Genomic DNA, 18,378 nt, shown 5'->3' on the forward strand with positions numbered 1-18,378 from the left:
CCCCCCAGCTGCAAGGGGTTTGCTCCTGACTCAGAGGGATTTCAGCTGACGTGGAAAGATTGGCCAAAATTTATTTAAAAAAAACCCCAAACACCCAATGAGGAGCTGCAGCTGCTTTTAACTCACCTGAAGGGATATTGGAGGGATAATTTATTTCTTCTCCCCACAGAAATAAGGGTTTTTTAACATTCTCCTTGTTTTAAGGAAGCCCAGGATGGGATATGCAGGTAGCAGCTCCTGCTGTGGATTCTGGGCTGGAGCAGTTTGCTGGCTCTGGGGTTTCTAACAGGAGCTAACCTGGTGTTGTGTGGTTTTTCCCAGTTCCTGAGGGACCCTGGCTCGGCTGGCCTGGAGGAGCTGTGCAGTCCTGCTGAGGAGGAGCCCCAGGCCCTTGTGCTGGGAGAGGGACCTGGCCAGGAGGGTGAGGATCCTTCACCCAACACCTCCAGGGACAGGGCAGCCACTGCAGGGCCACCCCAGTGAGTGCCACCTGCCCAGGGCTGTCCAGAGGCTGCTGCCAGGACAGTCCTGAACACAGAGGAACAGAGCCTGGGATCACAGGAGAATCCTCAACACAGAGCCTGGGATCATAGGACAATCCTGGACATGAACCCCTGGGATCACAGGACAGTCCTGACCACAGAGCCTGGGATCATAGGACAATCCTGAACATGTATCCCTGGGATCACAGGACCATCCCTGGGATTACAGGACAATCTCTGGGATCACAGAACAATTCCCTGGGATTACAGGACAATCTCTGGGATCACAGGACAATCCCTTGGGATCACAGGACCTCCCTGGGATCACAGGACCACCCTGAACCCAGACCCTGATGCTCCAGGGGCCTCTGCCCAGCTCCCCCAGCTCCTCACTGTGCCGGAAGCACTGGGAAGAGGGAAGGTGGAAGGGAAGGAACACTAAGTTGCCTGGAGCCAGGTGGATGAAAGGGGTGAATTCCCACCCCAGTTTGGAAGAATAACTGCACTTTATTGATGTGGGGTGACCTGGGATTTTTCAGGGTGTGAATTCCATTTACACTGCTTGGTTTCTGTTGGCAGTAACACTCCCATCAGACCCACCCCAGTCTGCTTTCCTGATTCATTTTAAGTACAGGACAAACTAAAAAGGAGTTTGTGGGTACTTTCCTGGGGTGAAGCTGTGCCAAGAGCCCCTCCCAGAGAGATCTGCTCTTATCTGCCTCCTCCCACCCTGCTGAAGCTGCAATCTGCTGCACACCTCAAAGGACCTGAGAGGAATTTTACTCTGAGTTTTTCCAACGTGTTTCAGTCCCTGTCAGACACTAAAACCTCTTGCTGAGCACCAGCAGAAGAGAAGTTGACTGAGAGTTTTAGTGCCTTAAAGCAGAAGAGCCCAAGTTAAACCCCCCATCAGCCCCTGTGGGGTCTGGAGTGTCCAATAAAGCACAAAGAACAAGTGAACCTCTTCTGTACTAAAAAATTGGGTTATTTGATTTTTTTTTCCCTGGGTTTCATATGAATTGTTAAAAAAAAAAAAACCAATAAAAAATGTGGGGTTTGTGTAAGTGCCTGGTTGGAGGGCCCTGGCAGAGCTGAGGTGCCACTGTCCCAGCCTTTCAGGAACAGGCCAGGCCAGCAGCTGCCAGAAGCTTCATCAGGTGTTCCCTTGCAGAACAGATCCAATCCCTTGGGATTACACAAGCTTCATCAGGTCTTTCCTTGCAGAACAGATCCAGTCCCTTGGGATTACACAAACTTCATCAGGTGTTCCCTTGCAGAACAGCTCCAGTCCCTTGGGATTCCACAGGCTGCTGCCAAGGGAGCTCCAGGAAAGCCTGACTCATGCAGGAATGGCCAGGTCAGCACCAGCTCTGCTTTAAGCACCCACACTCTGAGGCTGGGCTGGGAACAAAGCTCACAAAAAGGAGCCACCAAACTCAGACAGGGGACAGAAATGGGGTTAAACCCCTTTGGGAATATCTGTGGGTATTCCTGAATAAACCCTGCACTGGGCTTGTGGCAGGGAGGGTGGTGGTAAATGTTTCTACACAAACAATTAAAAAGAATTTGCTGGGAGTGACTCCAGGGTTGTTGTCACTAAGCCCTCCCTGGCTCCTGTCCCTGCAGGCCTTGTCCCCAGTCCCTCTGCAGCTCTCCTGGAGCCCTTCAGGCCCTGCCAGGGGCTCTGAGCTCTCCCTGCAGCTTCTCCTCTCCAGGTGAGCACCCCCAGCTCTCCCAGCCTGGCTTGCAGTTCAAGTTCCAAGTCCAGGCACAAGCTCCTGGCCCTGGGAGGAGTTCAGGGATCAGTTCCAGCCCAAGCTCCTTCCTGACTTCCTAAAGAACCCAACAAACATTCCCAAGCTCCTGGGCAAGAAACCTGACAGGCCTGGACCAAAGCCTGGCTTTCCTGGCTGGTGCAAGCCCTGTGCAAGGGTGAGTTGCTGTGCAAAATTGACTATTTGAGCACCTGGGTTCACTTTTATTCTGGAATTCCAAGCAGTGAGCACCCCTGGGATGGGGTCACTGCAGCCAGGGCACGAGGGCAGCTCCAGGCTGGCCCCAGCTCCTGCCCTGCAGCAATTCCCACCCAGAGCAGGTGACAAACAGCTCCCAGCCCCAGCACAGCATTTCCACTCAGCTCCTGGCAGCACTGGGGCAGCAGCTTGGATGTGGGGAAGTTGTAAAAGCCTTGGGAGCCAGGGGAGAGGCAAATGCTGTAAAAAGCACAGAGAACTCATGAGAAGGACTCACCCCAGCAAATGGATCTGCAGGGACACTCCAGGGACATCAAACATCCTCAGCCTCACTTTCTGTTTCACTCTGCTGAGATGAAACTGGATTCAATAATTCATTAATGGAAACAGCCATAAAATGTAAGAGGTAAATACATTTTAAACTGAGACAACAGCATCCTTAAAACTGGGTGTGAGTCACTCCTAGAATTTATTGAAACTTGAAATTATTACAAGGTTGGACTGTGAGCAATAAATCCATCCATACCTCACTTCCTTGTAAGCACAGAGGGAGCAGGTCAGGAAAATTGATTTATCAGCAAACAGCTTCCCCTAGAGACAGTGACACTGGCATGAGTAGCAAGACACTGCTCTGACTCATTTATTCTTTATATCAAGTACAACTGGCATCAGTTTGTTGGAGTTTTTTTATTCTAATATCAGGAAATACATTAAATACCAACTGGTATCTCTTACACTGAGCAGCATGAAATTAATTCCAAGGACTGTGGTGCCAGCAAATGTCCTTTGTGCCAGAGCCATCACAAGTCAGGAATACTTTGCTTTGCCATGCACAACCTGCTGAGTGTAGGGACTTGCTTAAAAACCCATAACCTTTTACCAAAAGAAGAAGAAGGAAAAAAGAATTCTACTTTATTTTTACCTGAACAATAATATAAAATGTTTAAAATCAGCTCTTATCCCAGCAGGGCTGGGAGGGCTCTGTCCTGTTTGCTCACTATTGTTCACAGAAGCCTCGGACACGGGTGGAGCTGTGGAGGGGAAGCTGCTGGGAGGGCAGGGAGCTGGAGGAGAAAGCCTGGAGGCTGAGCAGGGAAGGCTGGCAGCCTGCCCTTCCCTTGGAAAGGACAGATCCTGTCCTATGTACACATTCACAAGTGTGTCCTGGCACAGGAGAGCTTCAGACAGAGCCTGGAATTGTCTCAGTTCCACCAGGCTGGGAAGCAAACCAAGGACAAGGGACTGTGAATTATCTACAAACAAGAACCACGTGGCAGCTCTGGACCAAGGGAGCTCAGCCCCACAGCTCTTCTGTTCTCCCAAACTTGTAGATCAGGGTGCTGAGGGGAAAAACAGAAAAGAAATAAAAATCAGACCACACATAGGGTAACATTAACAGTATCCTTAAATCTTACCCTGTGCAAATCAACAGCCCAGCCATGAACTTTTAGTCAGATCAGGATTTGGGTTTGGTGTTTATATTTGGTTTCCTGTGCATGGCTGGAACTGTGGGAGCCAGCTGAAGCCCAAACAGAAAAACACCCACTTTCACAGCCCTTCTGAAGGAAAAGCCTGGGAGTTATGAAATTCAAGGAGTCCAGAGCAGCAAGTTTCACTCTGGCACCTGGGAATCTGCTCAGCGTGACAGGATGTGCTGGGATAAAACCTAAATAATTCCATTTTTTCTGAACAAATCAGAAAGAATATGAAGCCTGTGGTAGAGAATCAGATCCCAAATGCCACATGTTGTGGCTGCCCCATGGCTGGCAGTGTCCCAGGCCAGGCTGGACAGGCTTTGGAGCCACCTGGGATAGGGGAAGGTGCCCCTGCCCAGGTGGCACTGGATGGGATTTAAAGTCCCTTCCAACCCAAACCTTCTGGGATTCTAAATCAAACTAAAAACTTTAGGCATAAAATCTGCCTTCAGCAGCTTCCCTTTTCAGTCCCAGAGGGGATTTAGGAGCTGCTGTTTCCTGCAGGAATATCCCTCATTTCCCAGAGCCCATCCAGGTCACTGCAATGCACCTGGTGTGGGGCTGGAAGGAAAAGGATCAGCCAGGAATTGAAAGAAGAAAGGAGGTGAGGTGAAACTTTCAGTGACTCATCTTGGAACTGACACTGTTTAACACTTTCAGTGCCTTTTGTTAATAAAATCCGTGGACTGCAAAATGCATTCCACAGCTAAAAGGAGTTTAATATTAGAGACTCCAAATTGATTTTTAACTGTTATATGATAGATTTAATAATATTATTTGACATAAATCCAATGTGCTGTTACAAAACACACCAGCATGCTCTCACAGAAATGAATTCTCACTCTTTGTAACTGCAAGCTCAGCCAGTGAAGGGAAATTCAGGGAATATCAAGTACCAGAGACCTGAGCCATTGGTGTGAAATAGTCTGGAAAAGGGGAATGGGATCCCCCAGCTGGCTCTGCTGGGAGGGGAGCCAAGGGATTGCAGGACAGAGGTGAGTGATGGCCATTTCCCAAAAACAAAATCACTGGCAATCCCTCATCCAGAACTCTGTGCATCCCTGGCCACCCACATTCCAGAGCTGCACATCCAGGGGAGCAGAGACAGCTGGACCAACAAGGGAGAGAGCAAAGAGCCTGGGCATGGCAAATCAAACCCTCTCAGCTCTGCAGCAAAGGGAGCAGAAAACAGAGCTGCTTTTCCAGGAGTATCAATGTATGGAAGCACAAAAGTCCCTTTGGAAAGAGGGGAATTTGCCCAGGTAACTTACCTGAAAAATATTAATGCATTCTGGAAAAACACTGCTAATCCAGGGTACACATTAGTGTCTGCAGAGGAGGAACAGAGGAAACACTCAGTTCTTTAGTTCTGGCACCTGGGTTTAACAGGGTATTCCAGCTCCTGGGAGCTGGGTTTAAGAGGGTATTCCAGTAACTGGGAGCTGGGTTTAACACACACTATTCCAGTTACTGGGAGCTGGGTTTAACAGGACATTCCAGCTCCTGGGAGCTGGGTTTATCAGGATATTCCAGCTACTGGGAGCTGGGCTTAACAGGGTATTCCAGCTATTGGGAGCTGGGTTTAACAGGACATTCCAGCTCCTGGGAGCTGTGTTTAACAGGATATTCCAGCTACTGGGAGCTGGGCTTAACAGGGTATTCCAGCTATTGGGAGCTGGGTTTAACACACACTATTCCAGTAACTGGCAGCTGGGTTTAACAGGATATTCCAGCTATTGGGAGCTGGGTTTAACACACACTATTCCAGTAACTGGCAGCTGGGTTTAACAGGACATTCCAGTGCCAATCTCAGACTAAAACCTGGATGCTGTGGCTCGGATTTCCCAGAGACCACAGGCTTCCATCCCTGTGGATTTCCTGCCAAAGCTGGCACCAACAGCACTTTCCTAGAGGAGCAAGCAGGCAGACTTACTCTGTGTGACATATGCTCCAAAGAGAATCCACATGGAAGCAATGAGGGATCCAAACATCAACATGAAGCCGATGAAGAGCCAGATCCGAGCCCCTGCAGGGAGAGTGAAATGTGGATTTTTATCCCCAGGGACAGAGAACCCAGCTGCTCCCCTGGAGGATGGAACACATGAGCTCACTAAAGGCACAAATGGAAAGGGTTAAACCCAAGGATCAAGGACAAAATCCACCTGCTCAGTCATTGGGAAGGAAAGATATTCCTGTGCTGAAGTTCTCTGAGCTGAACATGAATGACACACAAAAAGCACCACAGGCCACTTCAAATGGCAGCAAATCTCTCCAAATTTACAAATCCCATGGAAAAGGCTGCTGGGATCCACGAGGGAAATAGAAAGGGAATTATGAATGGAAGCAGAGGGGACAGCAGGTGCAGGGACACCCACAGCAGTGACACAGGGGAAATGGAAATGTCTGTGACACTCCCTAGGGAATGGCTGCTCCTGAGCCACCCCAAGCAGGAACTGATTTCTCCCAGCAGCTCTCCAGGATTTGCAGGGAAAGTTTAGGAAGCCAAGACATCCAGAAATTGAATTTCACCAAGTTCCCTTCCTAACAAAGCCAGCACTTATCTCCAAGGGTTAATTCTGTAAAGAAACTACTTCACAGAAGCTCTGTCCTACTCCTTATCTCCTGATTATTTCTTTCACCACCACCTGGAAAAAAACCCCAGCAGGTAAATGATCACCTGAGCAGGATTTGTAGAGTTAATTTACCTGTTCTTCCTAAGCATCCATCACTGTAGCTGTCTCCTCTCACCTGTGCATTTGATACAGCATTTATCCTGAGGGCAAAAAACAAGAGATACACTTCAGATTACAGAGAAACAATTTAGAGTTCTAAGTAAAACCCCAGCTTTTTTTTTTTTTTTAAGATGTGACAAACTCTGGGAAATTCCCTGGCATTCTGCATAGTCACAAATTCCAAATAATCTATTGAATCATTCAATATTGGCAAGAAAAAGGGAAGCTGTTACTTTTATTTACATCTGCACGACAAGAGCCAGGCTATTGTTACCCCTCCCATTTGAGGAGGTTTTGGGCAAGGAACAGCTGTAAAACTTGTAAAAACTGAGGGAAATGCAGTGAATTGTTCCATATTGAGGTAAGCATTGCATTCTCCATCCCAAGCCAGGCTGGACAGGGCTGGAGCAGCCTGGCACAGTGGGAGGTGTCCCTGCCATGGCAGGGGTGGCGCTGGGTGGGCTTTAAGGTCCCTCCCAGCACAAACCATTCTGGGATTCTATGATTTATCCATGCTGGGCACACTGCCAGTAAAGCCTGGCTGGTTTCTGGTGGCTCTGTGATGAGCCCTGTCCCCAGCACTCACATGAAGAAGGCCAGTGTGGAGAAGACCCCGCAGGTGTGGAAGGCGTGGTTCAGCTGCTCCGGCTTGGGATAGACCACGGCAGCATCGATCATGATCCACCAGCCTGTGAAAAACTGGGCACAGACACAGGGGGTGAGCTTGGGGGGCCAGGGAAACCAGGCAGGGGTCTGGACTGCACTGCCCTAACTGCCTTCTAACAAGCACCAACTCCTCTGGACAGTGATGTAAACGTGTTTGATGGTCAATGCCTGCACAAATCCCAGCGTTGCTGTTTTCAGGGGAGTGTTTGGGAATCAGCCACACTTTCTGTTCACATTAAGGAGTGGGCTAGGGGTAAATTTATGCCCAGAGCAGCTGGGGCTGCCCCTGGATCCCTGGAAGACTCCAAAGCCAGGTTGGACACTGGGGCTTGGAGCAGCCTGGGACAGTGGGAGGTGTCCCTGCCCATGGATGGGGCTTCAGGTCCCTCCCAAGCCAAACCCTTCTGGGATTCTATGAAATTCCCAGTGCAATTTCTGTGAAATTCCCTGTTCCTTGCTCCCCTTAAGAACAAGAATCCAAACTCTAAACACACATGAGATGGAGGTGGTGCAGAACAGAGCAGTTCTAACAGATCCAATTCTACAGAAACCCATGAGGAATTTCCTTTCAAGAAGAGAGGGCAGAAATGGCTCAGGATCAGCAACGTCACAGGCCTTGGGACAACGCTGCTGCCAACCCCACAGTGACCCCTGGAAGGACCAGGCTGGACTGGGGGAAGTTAAGAGGCAGAAGTGGCAGAACCCGAGGCCCAAGTGTGACAGTTTGTGGCTCACCAGCACCCCGGCCACGATGGAGGCGATGGCGTTGCGGCGCTCGCTCCAGTCGATGCACTCGCACTCCGGCCAGCGGAAATTGTCCAGGAACCCTGCCATGGCCTCAGCTCACTGTGCCCTGGGCAGAGCCCACAGAGCCCCCTGGGTACAGCCCACAGAGCCCTGGGCACAGCTCAGGCTGCCCTGGGCACAGCTCAGGCTGCCCTGGGCACAGCTGTCGCTGCCCCGCTGTCCCAGCACTCTCTCCTGGACTCTTCCATCAACAGCAGCTCCTGAGTGCCTGAAACACAGCCAAGGGTGAGGTCAGTATTGATGCCTTCAGTTTGAGCTTTCATATCTTCCAGATTCTGTACTGCATTGGTGTGTGACTCTGAATTTCATATAAAGTGTCAGCAGCTCTCCTGACAGCTCAGTCACACAGAACAATCCTTCTCCAGCCCCAGAACCAAGGACACCGCTGCAGCTTCAGCTCCAAAAAGTGTAAAACCAGTGAATTGAGGAGAGCAAACTGGGAGGATGGGACTCCATCACCTGGAGCTGGAATTGTAATTAACCCCAAGATGGAAATGGAGAAAAACTTATAAAAGTGTGAAAATCCTGACCCAGGGTCTATCTTGGGTGGAGCCACAGCCAGGCTCTTGTACTGCCCAAGGTGTGTCCTTTAAAGGCCTTTTAATAAGGGATTTATTCCTTATTTATTTATTACTTTATTCCTTTAACTCTGTCCAGCCCCTGCTCTAGGCAGACCCTCAGTATCAATCAGGAACATCTCGAGATGTTGGACAACTCTCACAAATTACAGCCTGGGGGTTTTTATAGAAATCAGGTTTTTACACAGAACCTTCCAGTGGAATTTGCCCCACCCATGGCAGGAGAGGGAAGGAGATTGTTTTAAAGCCATCCCAGCCCAAACCACTCCATGATAAACTCTATTGAGGTATATCCACAAAACAACCTCCCTTACACAGAACTACAAAAGAAAATCACCACACAACCTCAAAACTTATGGCAGAACTTGGTCCTTAAGTCATGTCAAGGAGTCTCAATTAAACTCTAGTATTTCCAGTCTCCAATCTAACAGATAATATGATTTAGTGCCTTTTTAACACAGAAAAAAAGAGCCCAACTCAGCAAATCAACTGCTTCTGAGGGTAAAAAAGGGCTTGCTGCACAGAGAAAAGGTCACAGGGAACCTTAAATATGGGAAGAGGAAAGCAAAGTTAATTAACTGACTCACAGCTGCTCTGAGCACCATTCTAATGTGCTTTAGTATTGTCAACTTCTGCATTTCCCAGCCTGCCATAATTCATTTCCAGCCATTTGGTAAAGACTAACAAAAATGTCCTTCACAACTGTGGGACAGCACAGGCTGCTGGAGAACATTTTCAGGTTAACAACAGCAGTGAGAAGAAGTGGAATAAAAATCAACCAATAAACAGTTTGTCTATGCTACAAACACAGGTCACCTCCTGGAACACGATCCAAAGGTTTGTCCTCCAGAAACCCAAACGTGTGATGCCACTTCAAATTCCAAAGTTATTTTAATTTGTGCAGCATCTGGGCTCAGCCATCTGGTTATTCTCCTCAGGAATTCTCCTCTCACCTTTCCCTGGCAGTGGCCAGATGCCTGCTCATCCCACAGCTTTCACAGGGAATTGCTGTGCTCCTACAGAACTCCAGGGTCAGCACGGTGGGAAAAGCCCTTTGAGATCACCCAGGGCCACCTCTGAACTGTGTCCCCAAGGGCCTCCTGAACACTCCCTGACACAGGGACTGCAAAGCTCCCTGGGCAGCCCCTGCCAAGGCCTGAGCTCCCTTTCCATGGGCAAATTGCTGCTGCTGTCCCAGCTGAGCCTGCCCTGGCCCAGCCTGAGGCCGTTCCCTCTGCTCCTGTCCCTGTGCCCTGGGAGCAGAGCCCGACCCCCCCGGCTGTGCCCTCCTGGCAGGGACTTGTGCAGAGCCACAAGGGCCCCTGAGCCTCCTTTGCTCCAGCCTCAGCCCCTTCCCAGCTCCTCAGGGATTCTCCAGCCCCTTCCCAGCTCCCTCAGCTGAATTACAGCTGCTCCTGAAGCCCTTCCTCATTTTCCACTCTTAAATGGCTCCACTTTCTCTGTTCCTCTTCAGAGCTGTGTCTGTCCCTGTCCTGCAGCAATTCCTGCTTTCCCCTCCCAGCTCCTCACCCACCCACACTGGAACTCTCCCAGCTCCTGCTGTTGTCCCCACTGTGGAGCTGAGGGGCCTTGCCTGGGAGTGGCTGCAGGGAAACAGGGAGCTCTGGGCTGGTTTGGGGTGGGAGGGACTTCATAGCCCACCCAGTGCCATCCCTGCCATGGCAGGGACACCTCCCACTGTCCCCAGTGTCCAGCCTGGCCTTGGGCACTGCCAGGGATCCAGGGGCAGCCCCAGCTGCTCTGGCACATGGACAACCCAAAAAGGGTGGGCAATTCTTCCCAAGGCGTTCAAGAAATCCAGCTAAAATAACCTGGATTCAATATGGCAGAGAAAAGGAATGCACTGACACAGGGGAGGGAGGGGAGAGATCCTCCCAAGGGACCTCAGCAGAGCATCCCTGGGGGATAAAAGGGCCACAAAGCAACAGTGGACAGGGCAGTCAGAGAGGCAGAGGTGTCCTGGGCTGGGGAACAAGAACTAGGGAAGGGATTGGGTTGGGATTGCCCCCTGTGCCCCCTCAGGTGATTTCCCAGCTGCAGAGCTGCCCCAGCCCTGGGCCCAGCCCAGGGAGGAGCTGGAGCTGCTGCAGAGAGCCCAGAGGAGGCTCCAGGATGAGCAGAGGGATGGAGCAGCTCTGCTGGCAGGAAAGGCTGGCACAGCTGGCATTGTTCACCTGCACAGGAGAAGCTTTGGCCTGAGCTCAGGGTGGCCTTGCAGGGCCTGCAGGAGCCCCAGGAAAGCTGGAGAGAGACAATTTCCGGGGGATGCAGGGACAGCACCCAGGGAATGGCTGCCAGTGCCAGAGGGCAGGGCTGGGTGGGATCTTGGCAATGAGGAATTGTTCCCTGGCAGGGTGGGCAGGGCTGGGATGGAATTCCATCCCTGGATCCCTGGCAGTGCCCAAGGCCAGGCTGGACACTGGGGACAGTGGGAGGTGTCCCTGCCATGGCTTTAAGGTCCCTCCCAGACCAAACATTCCATGACCTGTAATTCTCCATAATTCCTCAGAGAAAGAGGAAGAACACAATCAACTGCATTTCAAATCCCAGCCCCACAGTGAAGCTGAGCCTCCAGGGCCATGGCACAAGAGCCAGGCTGAGGTTTGTCCCCAGGAGCATTAGCAGGGGCACAGGGGCTCCCTGCACACACCCCTCTGGGGGAGGCAGATGCCTTCAGCTGGGATTTTCCACCGGGATCAAGGTGCAGGACTCACTCTCTGCTTTAAACTCTCCCACCCACACAGCTCCCAGGCAGGAAACAGGTAAAGCCCTTGGAATTCCTGTCCTTCAACGCCCTTCCCACCATCAGCCTCCTCCCCTGTGCCAAGGGCACGCAGGAACGTTCCTCAGCCTGTCCAGCAAACACAAACACATCTGCAGGAACAAACTGGAGACTCTGGAGCTGTAAAAAGCACCCCTGGCAGATGCCAGCATGGAGAGCAAGCCCACTGCTCTGTTATGCAGACAGAAAACACAGCAGCAGCAGCTCCACATTTTCACCTGAAAATCAGCTTTGCTCTCCCCACATGAGCTGGTTTCACCTGAACAAAATATTGAAAGCAGTTGCAAGGAAATACAGAAAGTCTGCAGGAAGGAAAATGCCTTAATGTGGAACATCATTGTGTTAGTAAAGAACAGAACTGCCTGTTTCCAAAGAGAGGAAAAGACAGAAGGAAAAACGGAAGAAACGTAAAGGCATGAAGAATATTCAAGTTTTCCTTGAAGAACATGCACCTTCCACAAGCAACTCATCAGAATATCCTTTGGGTCACACATTTCCCCACATGCACAGAGGATGAAAACAATATCAGGGGCTTATGTGAACATTTCTGTAACAGCCACTCTCATTTTCCCACTTATTTCAGTAATTTCCTGCACTTTCACTTTCAGTTCTCCCTATTCAATAGCACTCTCTGATTTTAAAGTATTACAGAAAGACAAGAGCAAAGAAAGGAAGTTTAAAGTTAATTTACACAAAACCAAGGCTATGTGGTAAACTTATTAAAAAGTGATATTAACTATATTTCCATTCCTTACAAGGCCCCTGGATCCCTGGCAGTGCCCAAGGCCAGGTTAGAGCAGCCTGGCACAGTGGGAGGTGTCCCTGCCATGGCAGGGGTGGCACTGGGTGGGATTTAATGTCCCCCCAACCCAACCAACCCAACCCATTCCATGATTCATCCCTTTACACCAATGTTCTGCTCAGCCCCAGAACTGCCCGCAGCGGGGATTCTTTAAGAGCGCTATAAAGTTTAGAACTTGAGGGGGCAGGGGATAGAACCCATCTGGACTCCGCAATTCTCCAGGGCCGGTTCTGCCTCAGGCCCGCTCCGCGCGCACCCCTGTGCCCGCCCTGGCACCGGGGCGTGACGGGGCACGGCGAGCCCCGCGCCTGAGCTACAGCCCCGCCAGGGATGCCGAGGGCCGGCGGGGTACATTGTTATTTAGATTAAACACGGCGTTTGCTCCTTTCACCTCCCCTGCAGTCCCCGCTCCCCGCGGAGCGCCGGCGGCGCGTCCTCAGGGCCGGACAATCCGTGACACGCCGGTGTCCCAGGGGAGCGGCCCCGGGGTCCCTCCCGGTGCGGTGCCGCTCTCTCTCTCGCTCCCCATCCCGCTCCGTGTCCCTGTCCCGGTGCCGGTCCCTGTCCCGGCCCCTGTCCCGGTGCCGCCCGGCCCGGCCCGGCGCGGCCGCACGTACCCGCTCCCGGGCGCGACGCTTCCGCCTGAGGGCACCGAGCCCCCCAACTGACGCGCCCTCTCGCCCGGGCGGGGCGGGAAGAGGCGGGGCCAGCGCGCTCCCGCCTTTCCCCGCAGGCCCCGCCCCGTCCCGCCATGGCCGCCCCATCCCGGCCCCCTCAGCCCCTGAGGCGCCGCCACACGGCCGGGAATGACCCCCGGCCGCCTCCGCTGCCCCACGGGAACAGCACAGTACTGTCATTCCCATGTTGGAATAGATAAAGTTCACCCCTAAATGCACTTAAATCTCAGTCCGGTGTCTGGTTTAATGAAAATAAGTGGAATTAATAAACACGGATAAATTCTAATTCATAGGATCAATCACGGAATGGTCTGGGTTGGAAGGACAGGCAATATGGGGGTAACAAACAGTTCAATAAACGTATTGTGGAACACTACCCATCTAAAACAGCAAATCAAGTAAGTGCCAAAAGACATGTTGAATAAAAGCCCTGGGCAAAGAAAAGAACTGGATTAAAGTCAGTGTTTTGAGGGTTAGAGGGCACATCTCACAGACGGGGAATTGAAAGAATCAGATTGTGCTCAAAGCCCTCCCTGCTTCCTTTTTTAACCTTAACTTAAATGAACACACTGTGCTCCATCAAGCCCAGAGACACCACACTCCCTGCTCCCTCAGAGGGGCATAAGAATAAAGATTTATCATTTACATATTTCTTTTACAAGGTGCCCTGCTCTTGCTTCTCCTTTATTCCTCCTCCTCAGAGCCTCCTCTGTATCTCCACGTTCATCCCGAGATGTTACTGCTCTGAAACACAGAAATCCTCAGCAGGACTCAGCATCTACAGTGCCTAGAGAAGGGAAGAATTTCTTCTCAATATTTGTTTAAATCTCTCTTTCAGTTTCAAGCTATTCACGCTTGTCTTGTTGGGCAAGAAACAGATTCCTCACTCTGAGAAAAACTGATATCTCAAGTATTGTATCTTCATAATATATAAAATTATATACATATACAATCTTTTGTCTTTGTATTAAGATGTCACTTAAGCCTTTCAAGCCATGAGGCATGTGGCCATTAGACCAACAAATAGGAAGTTCTGGGAATAAACAATGTGGTTTTGGATCTGGGGTCAGCAATGACTGCACCCTTTTTCACAGTCATAAAATAACATTTATCAAATTGACATTAACAGCCCAGTGTCAGCCAGAAAAATTCCTTCTGAAGGCCATTCTCTCCTGGATTTTCTGTGTGCAGTAGTTGATATTCCTTAGTATTGACTAAACACTGCTCTTAAGAGCAACAAAATTATAGACAAGCCCTGAAACACTGAACTCCTCTAAACACCTGGGGAACATTAAAGTGGAAATTATTTTTTCCATCATCACTATAAATGTTGCAGAAGTGGATTTCTGTGCCTGGCAGGTTCTGATGGCATCAGTGCAAGGCTGATTTAAAGTGCCTCGGTCAGGTCACACCTGCTCCATTTAAACCCAAGTGGTTTTAGTAAGAACATAAAAATCCCTCAGTCTGCTGATTCACCCTTTATGGCACCTCTGGTACTGGAAGTGCTGATGCTTCTTTGTGAGCCAAAGTGGGTCCCATTTCCTGCAAACTGGCTTCTGTTTACCCTTGTGCCATGAACTGGATTTGCTCTTGAAATCTCCCACTGGATTTGTCTGAACAGCAATTCTGATCCAATTCCTGCAGATCCTAATGTGAATCAAAATGTGAGGTTTTTGAGAGTACCATGTCAAAGGACCTGCAGAAAAGTGTCTTTAATTCACAGTATCTTTAATTAAGTTTTTGTTATAAACAAGAATAAATTATGGAAACAAACATTCATACACAGAGCTGGAAGGTGTCCCTGCCCGTGGCAGGGGGTGTTCACCAATAAATAACTTTCCAAGACCTCTTTCTGTATTAAAGATGCAAAAATGGACTTGTGCACATGTACATTCCAAGCCAAGACATCCAGAACCCTCCCTTCACAGCCACTGAATTTACCCTTGAAGAGGTGAATGTACTTTTAAAAAACATGGAGAGAACCTGCCAAAAATTCATGAGTTGCAAGTATTGAAATAAGAGAGCAAAGGTCAAACAGGGCACAGCAAGATGTTTGCCTCCACTTTAATGTGCTTTTCTTATGCCTCCGTTTCCCCTTTGAAGTGATAAAAGCCTGTAAAAGTGATTAATTTGGAATTTCAGCAGAAGGAAAATGGCCTGCAAGAGAAGAACTGATTTGTTGTTGCTGTGGTTTAACCCAGTCAGCAGCTGCTCAGGGATGGGGAGGTGGGGAGGGCACAAAAGGTGCTGTGCAAGCCCTGCCCAGCAATAAAAACACCCTCGAATGGTCAGCACTGCCTCCAACATGCAGCCCCAGGCTAATGATGAGAAAAATTAACTCTACCACAACCCAAACTGGCGCATTTCATTTAATAATATTTAAAAATAATTATTTATAATGCAAATGCTCATCACACAACCAAATTTCCTTCAAGTAGTGTGACAGCGTGGATTTGACATTTCCAGTGAACCTGAAATTTCTCTAGTGCTATATTTCATTAATAAAGTGCATTCAAAAACCTTGGCAAGAGGAATTAGTATGAAATTATTTCGGTGCAAGTTTTAACCACTTCAAGAGAGAAGACTTCCACCCAAACCTTTTGCCCTGTTCCCCCCCGTTTTCCTTCGTGCCTGGATCAGAAACCTTTTCCGCGACAGCCTCGTAAGTCTTTCGTGCTCGCAGGATCTCCTTGTCGGTGCTGAAATGCACCATCTGCCTGCTCAGGATGGGCACCACCAGGTTGAAGTTGTCAACTCTCTTGTTCAACTTCCTGATGTCTTCAGCGAACTGCTCGCAAACGCGGCCCCACTGCTTCTGCTGCGACAGCGTCATGGGCTCCCCCAGCTTCCTCCTGGAGGCCACGATGCTCTTCCTCAGGCGCTCGATGGTCTCGCGGATCTCCTTCTGCAGCAGGATCCACTCGGGCTGGTAGCCGTTGTCGATGAGGATCCTGTTCAGGTTGTGGGTCATGGGGTCGATGTGGGGGCTGTGCGAGAACTTCTGCAAGGGCTTCCCTTTGCCGCTCAGGTTGTCGAAGTCTCCTTTGGCCATGGACTCCTGGATGAGGTCCTCCACCAGCCGCTCCACGGCCTGCGTGATCTTCACCTTCTTGCTCTGCCGCACGTCCTGGGCCCTGCTGAGGTCGCTGCCGGCGTCCGCTGCCGGTACTCCAGCACCTGCTCGGTGGCGCGGTCCACGCGGAACTGCATGTACTGCTTCTCCCGCTGGCTCGGCGTGCCGATGCCCACGCCCTCGAAGCTCAGGTAGTGCCTGTGCTGCAGGGACTTGGATTTGAACTGGTCTTCCTCCTCCTCGCCCGAGTCTGATTTCTGTTTGGCTGCCAGGTCGCCGAGCACCATCCTGTAGGCCTCCTCCACCCGTATGAAGGCCTTGGAATCGGCCATGCCGGAGCTGCTGTCCGGGTGGTATTTTTTGGCAAGATTGTGATAGGAGTTCCTGACGTCGTCGAGGGAACAGCCTTCCTCCAGCTCCAGAACTTTGTAAGAGTCCTTGACGTCATTTTTGGGTTTGTAACCCGACAACATCCTGCACAGAAACGGCTTCAGCTTCCTTGGGATCATGGCTCCCCGTCCCACGAAACAGTGCCCCATGTTGTTACTCAGCATGACACAAAACCACTGGGGATTTCTTCAGGTGCAGTTACATTATAAAGAACCTACAGACACATTTGGACAAAAATCATGTTAAATACCCTTTTTTTTCAAGAACTTCCAGGGCATAAATCTTATCTTTAGCCTGATATACTAAAGAAATCCCTACTGAAATTCAGCAGTATTTTTTTCTTTTACAGACTATTATTGAAATCACAGAATCCCAGAATGGTTTGGGTTAGAAAAAGCCCCCCCAGTGCCACCCCTGCCATGGCAGGGACACCTCCCACTGTGCCAGGCTGCTCCAGCCCCAGTGTCCAGCCTGGCCTTGGGCACTGCCAGGGATCCAGGGGCAGCCCCAGCTGCTCTGGGCACCCTGTGCCAGGCCCTGCCCACCCTGCCAGGGAACAATTCCTCACTCCCAATCTCCCATCCAGCCCTGCCCTCCCTAAGCTTAAAGTCATTAATTTACATTTCTAATTAATTAGTATTGAAGCAGTAGTATTACAATGTAAATGAAAATTAATTCTCAATTTACTTTTTTCCTGGTATGACAACAGGAACACAGCTTTGTTTTGCACTGCAGAATTCCCTGGAAGCATTTTTATCGCCTTTATTCTTCTACTATTTATTTTATTGCCTTTCAGCAAACACTGTAAACTGGAAATAAGCTTGATGCTAAGCAATAACTGCTGAAACAAATCCCTCCCTTCTCCTCTTTACCTACATTCATCAACGGCTCAATTTCCTACTCCCTTGGATCAAGCCCTACGACCTGGTACGATGGCAAAGGAGGTCACCACAGCACATTATTGGTATTTCACAGCAGCGTCTGGATCAGCACTCAGGTTACAGATTCACTGGGTCAGCCTTTGTATCCAGCAGTGGTCAACTTCCTTTGCTGCTGCCAGGCAGGGGCATAAACCTGGAATTCAGAACAGATCGATAGCAGTCAGTATGTCACTGTGTCAGCAATTCCAGTGATTCTGGGCTATCTGGGGACACAGCCAGGGCAGCACCTCAGCAGGGACAAAGTCAGTCCTTATGTAAAATCAAAGTATATAACACTAACTGCACACACCAGTTACACATCAGCCAACTCTTCTTTATTCATGGAAATCCTTAAGGAAATGCTGGATCAGTGGACCTAAAGACACAGAGAGGGCAACATCTCCTTTGCTCACTCCATCTCCAAACAAAAAACTAGGTCAAATCAACTCCTCAAGGTTAATCAAAGAATAAGTAGCATTTATGTCTTCTGTACAAACCAAACTGCCCTTCTCCCCTAACCTAGAGAAGGAAAAGGACAAGTACTTGGGACTGGATCAATCCTCAATATTTTCAGCTGGCTTTGATCCATGTAAGGCATTAACATTAAGTCATCAGCTTGTGATAATGGAGGTCATTAACACCTTTTATTTATGACCCAATGATTTCATTCCATCTGGGTGGCGGACAAAGATAACTACTAATTTTCCTACGGCCATAAAACCCCATGTAACTACTACTTAAAGAGAATGATCAATAAACACACTTTTAAAATTCAATTATTGCTCCGAAAGTGACTTTCTCATACCTGGGTAGCCCCAATATCAATAACCCTGTTGTCAAGATCCATATATAGAATCCTCACCTCCCGAGGGGGCCGGCTGGGAAAGGAGGGTTACTCCAGAGGTGTGAACCGAGCGATGCCGCTGGAATTTGGGAAGGGGGGATAGATTGGGCCTCCCAGGAGCCAGCCCCGCTCCCGCCCTCTCTGCTGCCCGGGGGC

The 18,378-nt window shown here is 49.9% G+C and overlaps 3 protein-coding genes across 4 annotated transcripts in view; 1 reads left to right on the top strand and 2 right to left on the bottom strand.

The window, feature by feature from the left end:
• The window catches only part of LOC102044820 (interferon gamma receptor 2), an 8,082-nt gene extending 6,536 nt beyond the window's left edge, over window positions 1-1,546 (top strand). The window contains exon 5 of the mRNA XM_031062621.1: window positions 322-1,546. Within this exon, the coding sequence (XP_030918481.1) occupies window positions 322-483 (162 nt within the window). The 3' untranslated portion in view covers window positions 484-1,546. The remainder of the gene's footprint in view (window positions 1-321) is intronic.
• Window positions 1,547-2,905: 1,359 nt separating this feature from the next.
• TMEM50B (transmembrane protein 50B) lies at window positions 2,906-12,979 on the bottom strand. Of its 2 annotated transcripts, none has more exons than XM_005427781.2 (7): window positions 12,936-12,979; window positions 8,064-8,343; window positions 7,249-7,361; window positions 6,636-6,703; window positions 5,864-5,956; window positions 5,202-5,259; window positions 2,906-3,795 (listed from the first exon to the last, which is right to left on the bottom strand). In XM_005427781.2, exons 2-7 carry the CDS (start codon window positions 8,160-8,162, stop codon window positions 3,750-3,752), a joined length of 477 nt encoding a protein of 158 aa, XP_005427838.1. In that variant the 5' UTR covers window positions 8,163-8,343; window positions 12,936-12,979; the 3' UTR covers window positions 2,906-3,749. The 2 variants fall into 2 exon arrangements, with proteins under 2 accessions (XP_005427838.1, XP_030918494.1); XM_031062634.1 differs by lacking the exon at window positions 12,936-12,979 and adding an exon at window positions 12,710-12,873.
• Window positions 12,980-15,348: 2,369 nt separating this feature from the next.
• Window positions 15,349-17,540, bottom strand: DNAJC28 (DnaJ heat shock protein family (Hsp40) member C28). Its single transcript, XM_031062607.1, is given in 3 exon segments — window positions 15,349-16,151; window positions 16,154-16,672; window positions 17,335-17,540. Coding segments are annotated over 2 exon segments (1,080 nt in total). The 5' UTR covers window positions 16,623-16,672; window positions 17,335-17,540; the 3' UTR covers window positions 15,349-15,540.
• Between the last annotated feature and the right edge of the window lie 838 nt (window positions 17,541-18,378).

Source organism: Geospiza fortis, unplaced genomic scaffold, assembly GCF_000277835.1.
Source record: "Geospiza fortis unplaced genomic scaffold, GeoFor_1.0 scaffold96, whole genome shotgun sequence".
NCBI lineage: Eukaryota > Metazoa > Chordata > Aves > Passeriformes > Thraupidae > Geospiza > Geospiza fortis.

What these genes read in the sequence shown, in the direction of transcription:
- TMEM50B (XM_005427781.2), bottom strand. Translation starts at nt 8,162, where the DNA reads ATGGCAGGGTTCCTGGACAATTTCCGCTGGCCGGAGTGCGAGTGCATC. An exon ending in TGGATGCTTAGGAAGAACAG is followed by an intron (nt 5,957 to 6,635) that starts GTAAATTAACTC and finishes CTCTCCCTGCAG; the next exon opens with GGGCTCGGATCTGGCTCTTC. An exon ending in AATGCATTAATATTTTTCAG is followed by an intron (nt 3,796 to 5,201) that starts GTAAGTTACCTG and finishes TTTTCCCCTCAG; the next exon opens with CACCCTGATCTACAAGTTTG.